Source organism: Sarcophilus harrisii, chromosome 1, assembly GCF_902635505.1.
Source record: "Sarcophilus harrisii chromosome 1, mSarHar1.11, whole genome shotgun sequence".
In the NCBI taxonomy this organism is placed as follows: domain Eukaryota; kingdom Metazoa; phylum Chordata; class Mammalia; order Dasyuromorphia; family Dasyuridae; genus Sarcophilus; species Sarcophilus harrisii.
Genome location: NC_045426.1, coordinates 262532359 through 262547936, shown reverse-complemented (window position 1 = coordinate 262547936; position 15578 = coordinate 262532359). Strand labels below are relative to the sequence as shown.

Sequence of the window (15578 nt, the reverse complement as noted above, 5' to 3'; positions counted from 1 at the left end):
TCCCGAGCGGAGGATGCTCCCGAGCCGAGGATGCTCCCGAGCCGAGGATGCTCCCGAGCGGAGGATGCTCCCGAGCCGAGGATGCTCCTGAGCGGAGGATGCCCCGAGCGGAGGATGCTCCCGGAGCGGAGGATGCTCCCGAGCCGAGGATGCTCCTGAGCGGAGGATGCTCCCGAGCCGAGGATGCTCCTGAGCGGAGGATGCTCCCGAGCCGAGGATGCTCCGAGCGGAGGATGCTCCTGAGCGGAGGATGCTCCCGAGCGGAGGATGCTCCGAGCCGGAGGATGCCCTGAGCCGAGGATGCTCCCGAGCCGAGGATGCTCCCGAGCGGAGGATGCTCCCGAGCCGAGGATGCTCCCGAGCCGAGGATGCTCCCGAGCCGAGGATGCTCAGCGCCGCCGCGGTGCCGCGGTGCCCCCTGCTGCTGCTGGTCCGCGCCGGCCGCCTTGCTCCGACCCTGCGCCGCCCGGGCTCCCCCGGCCCAGCGCGCTGTGCTTCTTTCTCGTCACCGTCCCCGGGACACCCCCGCCGCGGGAGGGGCCCGATGAGGCTCGGAAGTGAAGGGGAGCGCCGTGAATTTCCTCTGGCAGAATGTCGCAGCCACGTTCCCCCTGCGGCTCTCCGCAGAACGGCGTGAATGAAGGCGGGCTTAAAGGGGAATCGGGCGCGCTGCCTCTGACTCTGGCGGCGAGCTTGCGGCGGCTTCTCGGTGCGCCCAGACCACGGCGTTCTCCGAGGACGGGACAGCCGCGGGGCGGCTCCTTCCTGGGAGCTCTCCCCTGCCCTTCAGCGCAGATCAGCGCCTCCCAAGCAGGCGGCCAGCGCCGGAGATGCCCGGGCTGGTGAAAACGCCGCGGGTTGGGGGGAGGAGGGGAGATTCCTCATCCCAACTTAAATGGTTGCTCAGAACTGTTCTAATTCTCTCCGGTTCGTTCTTCTGTTACTCTGCTGCTTGCAGGGGCACCCTTTTGCTTCCAATGAAGTGTGAATGCCTTCATCTGTCATTAAGTGTCTGCTCCTCCTTAATACAGTGTTCCAGAGAAACAAGACTACCAACCCTCGTCCTGTGCTATCCTTCTCTCCAACATCCGCGTATTTATATGGGGAATGTCTCAGGCCCAGAACGGATTCCCCCTCCCCGCCTTTGTGGAAGGAAACCCTTCCTTGAATCTCCGCTTCAAACGCCGCCTCCTCTTTGAGGCCTTCATCCTACATCTATAAATGATCCTTCCTTTGCAATAATTACATCTGATTGGTGTTGAAGCTACTTGTGTGTTTTTTTATATTCCCTTTTAGCTTATGGTTCCTTTGGATATGGGCAGGGAGAGGGGGCAGTGCATTGAGAGTGAATCAAGGATGAGGCTTGGGTTTCAAGCCTGAGAGACTGGGAGAATAGTGCTGCCTTTGACAGTAATGAGGAAGTTTAAAAGGGGGAGAAAGAGACCGAGTTCGGTTTGGGGTATGTCTGGGGAAAGATATCTAGTTCAAGATGTCCTGTTGGTGTTCTTTTTCCAAAACACAGCCAGGTGGTAAAAGTTCAGGTCTTTTATTGTGACCTTCAGTATAGCCCGGTTAGCTCAGGCCTATCTTTCTGCTTGGTTCCAAGAGCTCTTGCAGCTTTGTCCTTGGCTTCTGCCTCTGCTTCCTTCAGCCTCCAGCCAGAACCAAGGTAGAAGATGCAATGAATCTCGCTTGCCTCGGACAGAGGGTGTGTGGGCTTCCTCCCAGAGTGCTCCTCTCCAACCCCTGGGAATGTTCCCAAGTAACCCTCCCAAGCTCTAAGAGCTTCCTGTATATAGATGATCTCCCAAAGGTTAACTCCTCCTTCTGGAGAGAGAGGGATTCTGGGTTATCTCCCAGAGTGCTCTCTGGCCCTAAGGGAAGTGTGCATTCGGATATCTCATACTAAGCCCTGCAATCTCCCAAACGTGTGAACTCCATTGAGTACTTAGATACTTATGAGCTCTCTAAAGGTGTGAACACAAGCATCGTTTCTATCAGTTGTACTTAGTACCTTGTTTCAAGTTCTGGCCCAAAATATCTCCTTCTAAGATCAAATCAATCATATTGAACCATGCCAAATTAGATAATTATTGTCTCTATCAACTCCAGTGGCTTAACACTTTGTAAAGATTCCAACAATGTCCTATAAACAGTTGAACGTGTGAAACGAAGTCAGAAGAGAGGCTGGGGCTCAATAAGTAGAGTTAAGAATCATCAATTTAAATGATGATTGTTGGAGGGGATGTGGGAAAACTGGGACATTGATGCATTGTTGGTGGAGCTGTGAACAAATCCAACCATTTTGGAAAGTAGTTTGGAACTATGCTCAAAAAGTTATCAAACTGTGCATACCCTTTGATCCAGCAGCGTTACTACTGGGATTATACCCCAAAGAGATTATAAAGAAGGGAAAGGGACCTGTATGAGCACAAATGTTTGTGGCAGCCCTTTTTGTAGTGGCTAAAAACTGGAAACTGAGTGGATGTCCATCAGATGGAGAATGGCTGAATAAATTGTGGTATATGAATATTATGGAATATTACTGTTCTGTAAGAAATGACCAACAGGATGATTTCAGAAAGGCCTGGAGAGACTTACACGAACTGATGCTGAGTGAAATGAGCAGGACCAGGAGATCATTATATACTTCAACAACAATACTATATGATGACCAGTTCTGATGGACCTGGCCATCCTCAGCAATGAGATCAACCAAATCATTTCCAATGGAGCAATAATGAACTGAACCAGCTATGCCCAGAGAAAGAACTCTGGGTGATGACTAAAAACCATTACATTGAATTCTAATCCCTATATTTATGCCCACCTGCATTTTTGATTTCCTTCACAAGCTAATTGTACAATATTTCAGAGTCTGATTCTTTTTGTACAGCAAAATAATGTTTTGGTCATGTATACTAATTGTGTATCTAATTTATATTTTAATGTATTTAACATCTTACTGGTCATCCTGCCATCTGGGGGAGGGGGTGGGGGGAAAGAGGTGAAAAATTGGAACAAGAGGTTTGGCAATTGTTAATGCTGTAAAGTTACCCATGCATATAACCTGTAAATAAAAGGCTATTAAATTAAAAAAAAAAAGAATCATCAATTTAGAGATGATAATTAAATCTTGGGAGCTGATGAGATTAACAAATAGAATCATAAAGAAGCAGAGGGCCCAAGACAGAACTTTGTAGGACATCCATGGTTAGCAAGCATAACGTAGATGAAGATATTAGCAAAGGAGAATCAGAAGTAGTTGTCAGTATTCATTTAATTAAATATTAATCGTTTAATTATATTCAGGATTTTCTGAAATATCTTACTATATTCAGGAACAAAAAAAGAAACACTCCCTGGCCTCAGAAGCTTACAGTCTAGGGGAGGTGGGGAGGTAGAAGTGGGGGGAAAGACAACCTACAAACAAATACATATATTTAAAGCAAACTACCCAGGGCAAATAGGAAATAATTAAAAGTGTTAAGTGCTGGAATTAAGAGGAGTTGGGCAAAGCCTCCTGTAGAAGAAGAATTTTTAGTTGGCATTTAAAAGGAGGCCAGGAAGATCAATAGAGAGGAAGAGGGAGAATGTTCCAGGCATGGGGGACAACCAGCCAGGAAGCCAATGTCATTAGACAGCCGAGTATCTGAGGGGGAGCAAAATGTAAGAAGATTGGAAAGATAAGTTTCATGTAAAGAGTGGGGAAAGTACTAGACCTGAAATCAGAGAAGCTGGCATGGCATATTTGCAATGAGGGTGCTACGGGAGAGTTCCAGGTCTGAAATCAGGAAGGCCCAAGTATAAATCCAACCCCAGACACTAGCTGTGTGAACTTTAGCATGTAACTTAACCTCTGTCTCAGCTTCCCTCACTTGTAAGATGAGTTTCAGATGGAAATAGTAAATCACTTCGGTATCTTTGCCAAGAAAACCCCTAAAGGGGTCACAGAAAGTTAGATACTGAAACACAACAATCTATACTATCTATATGGTCTTAAGCCTTTGATTTCACTACTCTGGGTCTCAGATCGTGCTAGATAAAGGTTGAATCTTTTCTTGTTGTTTTGGACCCTTTGGCAGTCTTGAGGAAGCCTCTAGAGGGAACCCTTCTCAGAACAAAGCTTTTCATGAATTGAAAGGAATGTTAATTTTCAGTTAGAGGTTATTGAAAATAGAGATGTAATTCCCCACCCCACCCCCATCCAAGTTCATGGATCCCTGCAAACTTATTCACAGATATCTATGGTACCCATCGGTGGGCCCCAGCTTAAGACCAACTACAGGTTAAGACTAACTACTGGGTCTGTATCCCAAAGAAAAATTTTTAAAAGAAAGGAAAAGGATCTAGATGTACAAAAATATTTATAGTAGTTCTTTTGGTGGTGTCAAAGAATTGGAAATTGAGGGGATGTCTATCATTTGGGGAACGGCAGAACAAGTTGTGATCTATGATTGTGATGGAATGCAATTGTGTTATAAATAATGACAAGCAGAATGGCTTCAGAAAAACTTTGGAAGACATATGAACTGATGCATAGTAAAATGAATAGAACCAGAACAGTGTACACAGGACAATAATGTACAATGAACAACTGTGAATGCCTTAGCTATTCTCAGTAATACAGCGATCTAAGACAATTCTATGATGAAAAGTTTTGTCCACCTCTGGTCCACAGACCAGAAACCTCTGTCTGAATGCAGATTAAAGGGTAATTTTTTTCCAGTTTTTGACTTTTTCCTGCCTTTTTTTTGGCAACATCGCTAATATGGAAATATATTTTGCATGATTTTATATACATAATTGATATCACATATTTTACCTTTACAATGGATGAGAGAGGGATAGAAGTGAGGGATAAAATTTAGAAATAAAAAATTTTAAGTGTTAAAAATAAATTAAAGAAAAAACCCTGAGCTAGATAATTTCTAAAGCCCCTTCTAGCTCTGAATGCTAAAACCTTTGGTCTTCTTTGAAAAAAAGTTCTCAGGCTGGTGTCCTAATAGGGAAGTGGGGGAAGGGACTTTATCAAATAAAGAATCTTCAGGAGTCACTTAGCATAACTACAACCCCCATCACCAATGAAGAGCACCTGAACCCAAAGAAAAAAGACCTTAAGTACCTGAGATGTGAATATTCCATCGTGGGCTTTATTAAATTTTTTTTTTACACTAAGCAACCAAAAGAATTACACAAGTATATTTACAGTGTATTTCAGACCATGTGAGAATTCCTGATCCCCAGATCTGCATGCTTCTCTTTGTGCCCCCCAGGCTTTCCAAGGTTGCACAGACTTTCACAGTTAATCTGACAATGATAAGCCCCCCATAACAATGACAAGCCTACCCACTAACCACTAAGGGCTATCTGGGTATCTTCTTCCATAGAGTATATATATACAGGCACTACCTGGGAATAGTCTGTAGAACAAAGTCAAGAATCACTAGGATCAGATTCTTTTCTTACATGAAATACTGTCTTTTCATCAAATCTCAGCAGCAGGAAAGGCCAGCATTTCTGAGGTCAAATGAATAGCATATACTCCCCAATTGTTGGAGGGAGGTATTCTATGTCTATGGGTAAAGTGCAAACAAGTTTGAAAGGGAAAACCCTGTCTGGTGTCCTCTAGAGAACCCATCCAAGTGTGTAATCTGACAATCACAGTTTTGGGTCATGGGGAAAGGAGGGGTCTTGGGGACTTTAAAGCCTTTAATGGTGATTAGGGCAGTGTCTGCTGTCTGGTTTGGAAAGGGTGGATTATTCCTGAGCTGCTACAGACAGGGAGACCTTCCAGCAGCTGCACAATATGATGCGTCAATGACACCATGCGTCTCCATTTTAGGCTCTTTTGTTACACTCATACAAACACACACAGATACACGTCCATTTGCACTTTGGGATGCAGTAAGCAAGGGCTGGAAGTCTTCCCCAGGCCTAGGCACAAATTCTGGGATCTCAAATCCACTGTATGGAGAAGGACTGGCTGAGGTTCAGATTAAGGCCACTCATGCTGAGAACCTGTGGGACAGGAGAGTTCATTTTAGTGATTCTTAGTAAGAATCCCTTTTTGGCCATTCCCTATCCCCATGTCCAGGTATGACCGATACAACACAGGATTCAGGGAAGGAGAGCATCACAAGGACAGCCAGAAAAAATGTTGGGAAGATGTACTTTGCACACGTTTCGTATCACATGTATAAACATTATTTCTTCCAATATATGCCAGTTTCTGAAGGCAGTGACTATTTCATTTTTGTGTCAAGTTAAGAAACATTTATTAAGTACTTAAAATGTGCCAGAACTGACAGTGGAGTGACAGGGAAACAAAGAAAGACACAAACAGGCCTTCACAGGCCTTTAGCTTAAAATCTAATAAAAATTCTATTCTATACAGAATACAATTTTTGTTTCTATATCCCCAGCACTTTGCACAGAGTAGATAATAAATACATATCGAATGAGTGAATCAACGCTCTTTACAGCCCTAAGTTTGAAGACCAGATATATGGCCCAATTCCCTAAGCAGAAAGATAACTGATCTTGAAGGGAAAAAAAGCAGCCCATTGGAGAAGAAGCTTCCAGATCATGTAATAGTTGTTGTGGCCCAGAAAGTTTGTTAGGTGATCAAAAAGCAGACCTAAGGACTCCTCCAGGTCATTTGGGAATATGTATGCCTAAGATCAAAGCAGGATAAAGGCAGGGAAGGGTACAAGGGTTACAGGCGTTGTGGGAGTTAGGGAGGAGAACTGACAGGTTTAAAAGAGAAAGAAATTGGGGATGAGACAAGAAATAGATTTTACCTGGTTCTCTAGGTAGGAGAAGGGGATTTCTTGGCCATTAACAGTGACCACCTGAGGTTGTTTCTGTACTCCATAGACTGTCAGTCCATCCACTGTGATATAAATAGCTTCCAAATTGCAGTGAAGGACCGTGGATGTGAAAATATTCTGTGAATGAGAAATAGCTGAACATTGAAAAAACCATACTTATGAGCGGAAGGTAGAGTCCACGTTCTCTCTCCCCCATGTTAGAGGGCACGGCCTTCTCTGTTTTGTCCCTTTCCCTGCCCTAGTTTGACATAGCTTCCCATAGAGATGATGACTCCTGAGTGTCCCAAGATATTGGCCTCTGAGGTTAGAACCTTTGTTTGAAGCTTTAAAAAAAAAAAAAAAAATATATATATATATATATATATATATATACTTTTTATATTTTACACTAAGCAACTAAAAGAGTTACACAAGTATATTTACAGTATGTTTCAGACCATGTGAGAATTCCTGACCCCCAGGTCTGCATGCCTCTTTTTGTGCTCCCCAGGCTTGCCAAGGTTGCACAGACTTTTAGCATGATGAACATAAATACCATCTCAAAAAGGCTTTCATGAGGCCTTTGATGATTATGCAGGGCAGGTGCCTTGGTTCTTCCTGAATTACCTTATATTTTAAAATTTGACTTAATATGTATTTATTTTAGAAGCAAACACACACATATATTTTTTCTCATATAGAATGTGAGATCCTTGAAGAAGAATTTCCTTTTTATCTTTCTATTTTTACAATAACTGGTATATCATAGGCACTTAATAAATGTTTATTATTGATTCAAGTCACACTTGCTTGATAAAACCTCCTTTCTCTTTCTTTTTCCTCTCTCTTCTCCAAATTCTTATTGTCCAAGTTATGTATAACAATAGACTTGTCTCTTGTTCTAAAAAATAAGCACTTTTAACAAAAGAACTATCTTCTGCCAGCTACATAGTACTTTAAAAGTGATTAAAAGGTACTTTAAAAGTGATTTTATTTGACTATACCTGTGAGACGTTAAATACCACATAGGAATAGTTGCCTCTTTCAAAGGTGTCCAGGCTCTCCCCATCATCCCAGAAAAGGTCCCCCCAGGCTATGCCCTCCTGGGACAGAGCAGCTACCAGAAGCAAAGGATTTCCACTGCTCATCCAGCTGGTGATGTCTGGTTTCTGAGATTGATAAAGAGAAATAAAAATCAACCTAGTGGACATGTGCTGACTGTCCTAGTTCTCAGGACATGGATGAGCATTAAGGAAAGACTGCTCATACAGGACCTGAGAATGTAGGAGGCTGATAAACATGGCTCTGCCATTTACTAGATGTTAGGTGAGTAACTTAACCTTCCTGACCTTCATGATCCTCATCCATAAAATGAAGGGTGTAGACTAAATCAGTGGTGTTAAATTCAAATAGAAATGGAGCCCCTTAAGTTGTCCACAAGGATCTCTACAGACCACATAATTAATTTAGTTTTCAAATGTAATATTTATGTTTCATTGAATCTTTATTTTTGTTCAATATTTTCTGATTACATTTTAATCTGATTTGGGCAACACTTGGAAGTGTTATGTCCCAAATGTTTGACATCTCTGGACTTGATAACCTCTAAATTTCTTTCATATGCCACAAAGGACTCTGACAGAATACAGAATAGAAGAAATGTATTTAAATCACAAATGATACAAACTAGAAATAAGGAAGAACTTGTTGGCTGTAAGAGACATTATAAAATTACCAGTGGAAGTCATGGAATCCCCTCAAATTATTTTAATGGAATAGCTATTTTCAAATGACCAGGACCACTCAAAGCAAGAGACTGGATACAATGAATTGTTGAGTTACTGTCAATTCTAGGATTCATGATTAGGGAACATCTATCTCACAGATTCCCAGCCACTGTGGATGAGTAGGGTAGGGAGTCAGGGAAGAAAATCTTGGGGTCTCTCCAATTTACCAGAATCCTACCTGGGTGGGGAGGACAGCACCTTCACGAATGTGTACATTTATATGGTTAAGAGGAGCTGCCAGCTTCACTTCTTCTCCTTGGCTTTGCAGAGGTGAGCCCTGAGTGGATACAGGGAGAAATAGTTCTTTGAGGCCTAAGAATTGGGAGTTTGAGCACAGTAGGTGGACAGCACAGTAGGTAGAGCACTGGCTCTGAAGTTAGAACTTAAGTTCAAATCTCACCACAGACACTTAACATTTACTAGCTGTATGTCCCTAGGCAAAGAATTGAATTTTCTCAAAAGGTACCTCTTGGAGGAGTTTTTTCCTCTTTCTTTCTTGTCTTTCCTCTATTCTCTCCCCTCTTATCCCTATTGGTCTTTCTGTTTCTCACTTGTGACCACAAATATATGTTTGGAAAGCAGAATCTGTGTATGTGGTTTCATGAGGAAACCACTTTATAACTGTTTAGAAACCGTTCTGTTTTGGTTCTGCATGCTCCTCCATCCAACTCATCCTTCAAACAGCTGCCTGATTAATCTTTTTTTAGTTCATTATCACAATCATGTTACTCCTATGCTCCATACACTTCAATGGTTCCCTATTATCTGTCAAGTAAAAATAAAAATTCCTTAGCCTGGCAAGGCCCATTGCAAATCTATCTTTCCAGTCTTATTTCATGACTTCCCTCATTTGAGCTACACTAGTTACTGATACTACTAGCTGTCTCCAATTCATAGCCAGAATTTCCCCATCTCTGTGCTTTTGCCAATGTCATTATTTATGCTTGGAATGCCTTTCCTCCTTACTTCCAACTCACTTCTTTTACTGAAGGCCTACCTGTCCTGTAAATAACAGATCAAATGCTATTTCCTCCCTAATCTTTCCAGTAAGAAATAATTCTCCTTGTCTCCTAGGACCTAAGAATTGCACTTGGTTTGTATCTTTCTCATGTAGTCCTGTAATATATGTGAACACTTGATAGGCATCTATTCATTTTCCAGTTTCTGGCCATTACTAAAAGGGCTGCCACAAACATTCTTGCACATGTCGGTCCCTTTCCTTTCTTTAGTATCTCTTTGGGGTATAAGCCCCAGTAGAAACACTGCTGGATCAAAGGGTATGCACAGTTTGATAGCCCTTTGGGCCTAGTTCCAAATTGTTCTGGATCAGTTCACAACTCCACCAACAATGCATCAGTGTCCCAGTTTTCCCACATCCCCTCCAACATTCATCATTATCTTTCCCTGTCATTCTAACCAAGCTGACAGGTGTGTAGTGGTATCTCAGAGTTGTCTTAATTTGCATTTCTCTGATCAATAGTAATTTAGAGCACCTTTTCATAAGTTGTATTATTTTGCAACACAGTTATTTACCTATACATTGTATTTCCCTACCATACTGTAAGCAAGGACTGTGTTTTATTTAACCTTTCTCATCCCCCCCCCCCCCATGGCTTAGCACAGTGATCTACATGATAGGCCCTTAATTCATCTTTGTTGAAGTTGTTCAGTAACCAACATATAAGTGAGGAAAGTCCTTTTCTTAAAAAGAGAGCTGGGCAAGAGAGGGGATAGAACATTATACTTGGACCTTGCAAGACTTGAATTTGAATCCTACCTCAGATATTTCCTAGTTGCATGGCCTTGACCAAATAACTTAATCTTTTACCCTCAATTTCCAAGTCTATAAAATGGAGACATAATAACACCTAACATATTATTGTTATAAGATCAAGTGAAATAATCTATATAAAGCACTGTGAATTTTAATTTTCCATATAAATGTTAGTTATTACTAATATTAATAAAAGCAAAACAAGGAATACTAGCTAAAAACAAAGTTTAGAAAAGTACCACACCATTGCAAATTGTTTACATGTACTTATTATGTCTTGTGATAGTCAATATCCATTAAAAATTACATGAAAACATGCTTAACCTATACTGGATTATTTGCTGTCTAAGGGAGGAGGTAGGTGGAGAGGGAGGGAGAAAAATTTGGAACACAAGGTTTTGCAAGAGTATTGCATGTATTTTGAAAAAATAAAAAGCTATTATTATTTTTTAAATGATGTGAAAAGCTGAGTATTTACTATTAGTTTAATAGGAAGTATACTTTATAAAAAAAACAACAACCCACAAATGAATAAATAACATTCCTTTAACTCTATGCTCTCAGTTTTCCTTGTCTGAAAAAAGTTACTCAAATTGAGGCAAATGAATGAATGGATAACAAATTTAAGGCACAGTATCTTAGGAGGAAATAATCAGTCTCTACAGGGATGGCTTAATAAACTCAGATTATAAAGTGACAGAAAAGAGCACTGTATGTGAGTCCATCTGCCATCCTGTAATAATTATGAAACATTTATTTTTGAGGCTCTTAAACATTACGGCAGAGAGCAAGTGAGATTATTATGGAAAGAGATACTAAACTTGTGTTTTATCCTCTTATTCCTAAGTCCACGATTCTTCCTGATGGGTGTCTGAGGAGAAAGAGGTCTTTGAGTACTCTGGGCCCTTAGCACAGGAGTCCTGCCAAAGGCGTATGGAAGAAATTCTATTTCCACATCAGTCTGGCCGGCCAGATTTCAATCCCTATCCCCGGCCAAGTCTTTCCATTTCAGCCAGGACCATCCAACCCTGCTACCTACCGAATAGTAGTCATACCAGAGCCCGCTGGGGAAGTAGCCAGTCACTGCATCTACACCTGACTCCAAGACAGGGGTCACCAGGAGACTCCGTCCCCATAAGAACTGCCGGTCCAGGGCATAGGTGTTTGTGTCTCGGGGGAATCTGAAGGAGAAGTTGGGCCCCCAGAGGCCATATTATCCCCTTATAGGAATACGTCCTACTTAGATTGGCATATATGTACATATGTGCTCACCCACCTCGATGTCTTATGCCCGACATGCACTCTCAGGATGTACAGCCTCAGAGGGAGAATCTCCACACTTCAGCTGCCCCGCTGTCCTCCCCCACACTACCTCCAGGCGCACAAAAGCAGGGTCCTTCCCCTCCCGACCCTGTCCCTTAGGTCCCCGAGACCCCGGGGCCCACTGTTGTGCTCACTCGAAGAGCAGGGGCCGGGCCACGGTGTCGCCCCGGCGGTGGGCATGGTGGAAGAGGGTGTAGAGGTAGGGCAGAAGGGCGTATCGGGTCATGAGGGCTCCCTTCATGACTGTCCGTGCCGGAGGGCTGAATACCGTGGGATCCTGGGCCTGTGGAGGCAGAAGCAAGTCAGCAGGACCGGCCCCCCCAGAAACAGACAGTGACACCTGGGGTCTCAGCCCAACCATTGCTTCCCGGTCCGCGCCATGAACTCTTTGCTCTGCTCTAGCCGGCCGACTTGCCAGGACAGATGGGCACCCCCATGTCTCTATCTCCCTGGGCCCACGGCAGACACTCAGGGAAGGTCATCCATGTCCTGGATGATGCTGAAAAAGGCAAAGACACCAGGAGCTCCGGGGGCAGCTCTGGTCTCACTAGAGAGAATGCAAAGGGCTCCGACATTTCTCTCCCCTTATCCCTGCCCTTCTCTTAGCCCCACTCCTCTCCATCGGGCCATATGGTAACACAAGGAGGCACCGGATGGGGCAGGAGCTATGGCCCGCAGCCAAGAGACTTGCCCTTGACTTTCAGTGTCCCCGAGTAGGAGTAGGGAATAGGCATGCCATAAAACCATGGGAGTAAATTCAATTTGGAAAGAACCTTCGAGCCAAATTTTCACCTTGCAAAAAAGGAAACTAAAGCCCAGCAAAATTTAGTAAGTGACTGAGGAAGGCTTTGAAACCGGGTCTTCCTGCCTTCATGCTCCATTTCCCACTCTCTGCTGTCTATTCAAAGTTCAGTTCAAGACTTACTTCCTCATTAAGTCCCCCCTGAGGTCCACTCTGAACCTTCCTTGACATCACTTCCCCCATGCACCTATCCATTGCACAAGATCCAAACTAGCCACAATGTGAAAGCAAAAGTTAGCGCCTCCCAAACTACTCCCTTTACCTTTCAGGTATTATGTCTCCCCCCCCCCCCATCTTTGCCCTTCAATAAATCAGAAATGATATAAGGAAAAGATTTAAAAACTTGCTAAGGAATGACTAATAAGACTGAATGTATCCCTTTTCCAGGAGCTTCCATTTAAAGGAATGAATCGGTAACAGACAAGTTTTCAGGCACCCACCAGGCGGTATGGGTAAGAACTGTTGGGAAACCTTCTTGGCGTCCCTAAATTGTACCTCTTCCGCCTACTGGGATTATACTAGTCCTGGTATTCGCTTGAACACCTCTCGGTATCGAGAACCTCTTGGTTCCTGGGTTCTCCCATATATTTCCATCCAGGGCTCCAGGGCCTTCCAGTTCTTCTATTTCTACTCTAAGGTGCCTCCTATAGGACTGGGCACCCAACGGCCACTCGGGGAATGGCACACACATCCCCATCAGGTCTCTCATGAGCACAGAAACCAGAAAACACAGGAGCAATTCTGGCCTCAATTAAGAAGGTCAAGGGGCTCAAAAATTCAAAGGAGAAAAGTCTGAGGTCTAGTTCTAATTCAGTCTCACTGGCTTTTTTGTTGTCGTTCTGCTTAGAGGGAGCGAGGTGATGAATAGCGAGCTGGGCCTGAAGCCCGGAAGATAGATATTTATTAGCTGAATAACTTATTTAACCTCTGTCTGTCTTAGTTTTCTCAACTGTAAAATACGGATAATAATAGCACCAATCTTCCTGTGTTGTTGTGAGATCATATGAAGTAATATGTATAAAGCCCAAAGTGTAGTAGGTGCTTAATGTTTGTTTCATTTCTTTTTTTGGTGCTTAGTAAATATAGTAGGTGCCTAATAAATGTTTATTTAATTTCTTTTCTCTGGTTTAGGTTATACCAGCAAGGCCCTTCTTGCTTCAGTTTCCCCATCAATCAGTCTTGAAAAATACCATCCTTAGCAGCAGCTAGGTGGCGCAGTGGAAAGAGCACTGGTCCTAGAGTCGAGAGAACCTGAGTTTAAATTCAGCCTTAGATACTTAATACTTACTAGCTGTGTGATCCTGAGCAAATCACTTAACCCCAACTGCCTCGCCAAAAAAGAAAAAGAATAAAAAGAAAACCATCCCTCCTCCTACCTCGATCACCTGACAAAAGTCCTAGATCTGGAGTCAGAGGAGCTGAATTCAAATCCTAATCCTGTTATTACCTTCGTTGCTATAGTTCCTCATCTGTAAAATGAGCTGGAGAAAGAAATGGCAAACCACTCCAATATCTCTGTCAAGAAAACTCCAACTGAGGTCACAAAGAATTGGACAAGACTGAAAAATGACAATACAACAAAAAAATTTTGATTTTTTTTTCTATTTCTTCTATGCACTGTCTCAAATAATCTGAAACTTCCAATGACTACAATTTAAATTTCTTTGTATTCCCCCAGCAAACCTACCAGTCTCTAGTCACTAATGAAATGACCCTTTCTTAAAGCTCAATATGTAGCTTTGATTCTTTCCCCTCCTGTCTTCTCCAGCATAGTACCCTATTATCATCTTCCCTTTCTTCCTAATTTTCAATCTTCCTTTCTGTTCCTTCATTCCCTACTGCCTAAAAATATACCTGTCTTCCTTCTCCCTTAAAAACAAATCCCTTAATAAGTCTATCAATCTCTCAAGCTAAATCATCTTTCATTCTTTTTTACCTTCTCAGCCAAACCCTTTGATAAAACTATCTGTGTTCATTGACCTCATTTCCTGTCCTTTCTCTCTTAAACCCCTGACAATCTGACTTATTACCTCATCAATTAAATGCATTTCCACCTTCACCAAGAGTTTTTAATTGCCAAATATGTTCATTTTTTTCCAATGCTTATCTTTCTTGACATCTGCAAGATTTGACCCTGATGGCCACATGCTTCTCCTGTATACTCTTTCCTTTCTTCATCTCTTGACTGCCCTCCTATCTGTCTAAGTGCTCTTTCTAAGCCTCCTTTGTTGGTTTATCATCCACCATAAACACCCTAACTAGAGATTTACCCTCTTGGGCCCTCTTCTTCCACTACAAACTTTCTTGATGCTCACATGGGTTTAAGCACCATCTTTATGCTAATGACTTCAGATCTATATTTCCAAACTTATTCTCTCTCCTTAACTCCAGGTCTGTACCAATACTCACTGGACATTTCAAATGAGATGTCCCATAGACATTTCAAACTCAACATATCCAAATTTGAATCTATTATCTTTCCCCACCAAATCCATCTCTTCTTTCAAATTCTTTTGTTTTCATCAAAGATGCCATTATCCTTCTAATCACTTATAGTCTACCCTCCTCACAGCTGCCATAAATTCATACATATAAATTCAATAAATTCCCATGGCTCCCTATTGCATCTAGTAACAAATATTATCTCCACTATTTATCTTTTTAAGTCTTTCATAACCTGGTTTTAATATGCCTTCCAAACTTTGTCATTTTACTCCCCTTCCCACATCTGTGAAAATGGGTTCCTTGCTCTTCCCCAAATATGGCATTACATCTCATATCTCTGTTTCACGGATGTCCTCCATGCCAGGAATATACTCTTACACTTTCTCCTCCTCCTTCTTTTTAAAATACATTGTTTCCTTCAATTTTCCTCAAAAGTCTTTTCAAGAGCCTCCTTCTAATATTCTTGATTGCCTTTCAAATCATCTTGTATTTACTTTAATTATATCTTACATATATCTTTCTCCCCTCAAAAATAACACTATACCTTTTTGTTTATATCTTGTCTGTACCTAAATATGTGCCCATTATCTTCTTTGGATGAACTACAAATTCCTTGAGGGGAGGGACAATTTTTG

At 42.3% G+C, this 15578-nt stretch overlaps 1 protein-coding gene across 1 annotated transcript in view; it reads right to left on the bottom strand.

Moving 5' to 3' along the window:
- Window positions 1–5130: 5130 nt before the first annotated feature.
- The window catches only part of LOC100933026 (lysosomal alpha-glucosidase), a 68571-nt gene continuing 58123 nt past the window's right edge, over window positions 5131–15578 (bottom strand). The window contains exons 16-21 of the mRNA XM_012542814.3: window positions 11831–11979; window positions 11413–11554; window positions 8778–8876; window positions 7817–7981; window positions 6804–6950; window positions 5131–6021 (exon numbers count right to left, since the gene is read on the bottom strand). Of these exons, the coding sequence (XP_012398268.2) occupies window positions 5959–6021; window positions 6804–6950; window positions 7817–7981; window positions 8778–8876; window positions 11413–11554; window positions 11831–11979 (765 nt within the window). The 3' untranslated portion in view covers window positions 5131–5958. The remainder of the gene's footprint in view (window positions 6022–6803; window positions 6951–7816; window positions 7982–8777; window positions 8877–11412; window positions 11555–11830; window positions 11980–15578) is intronic.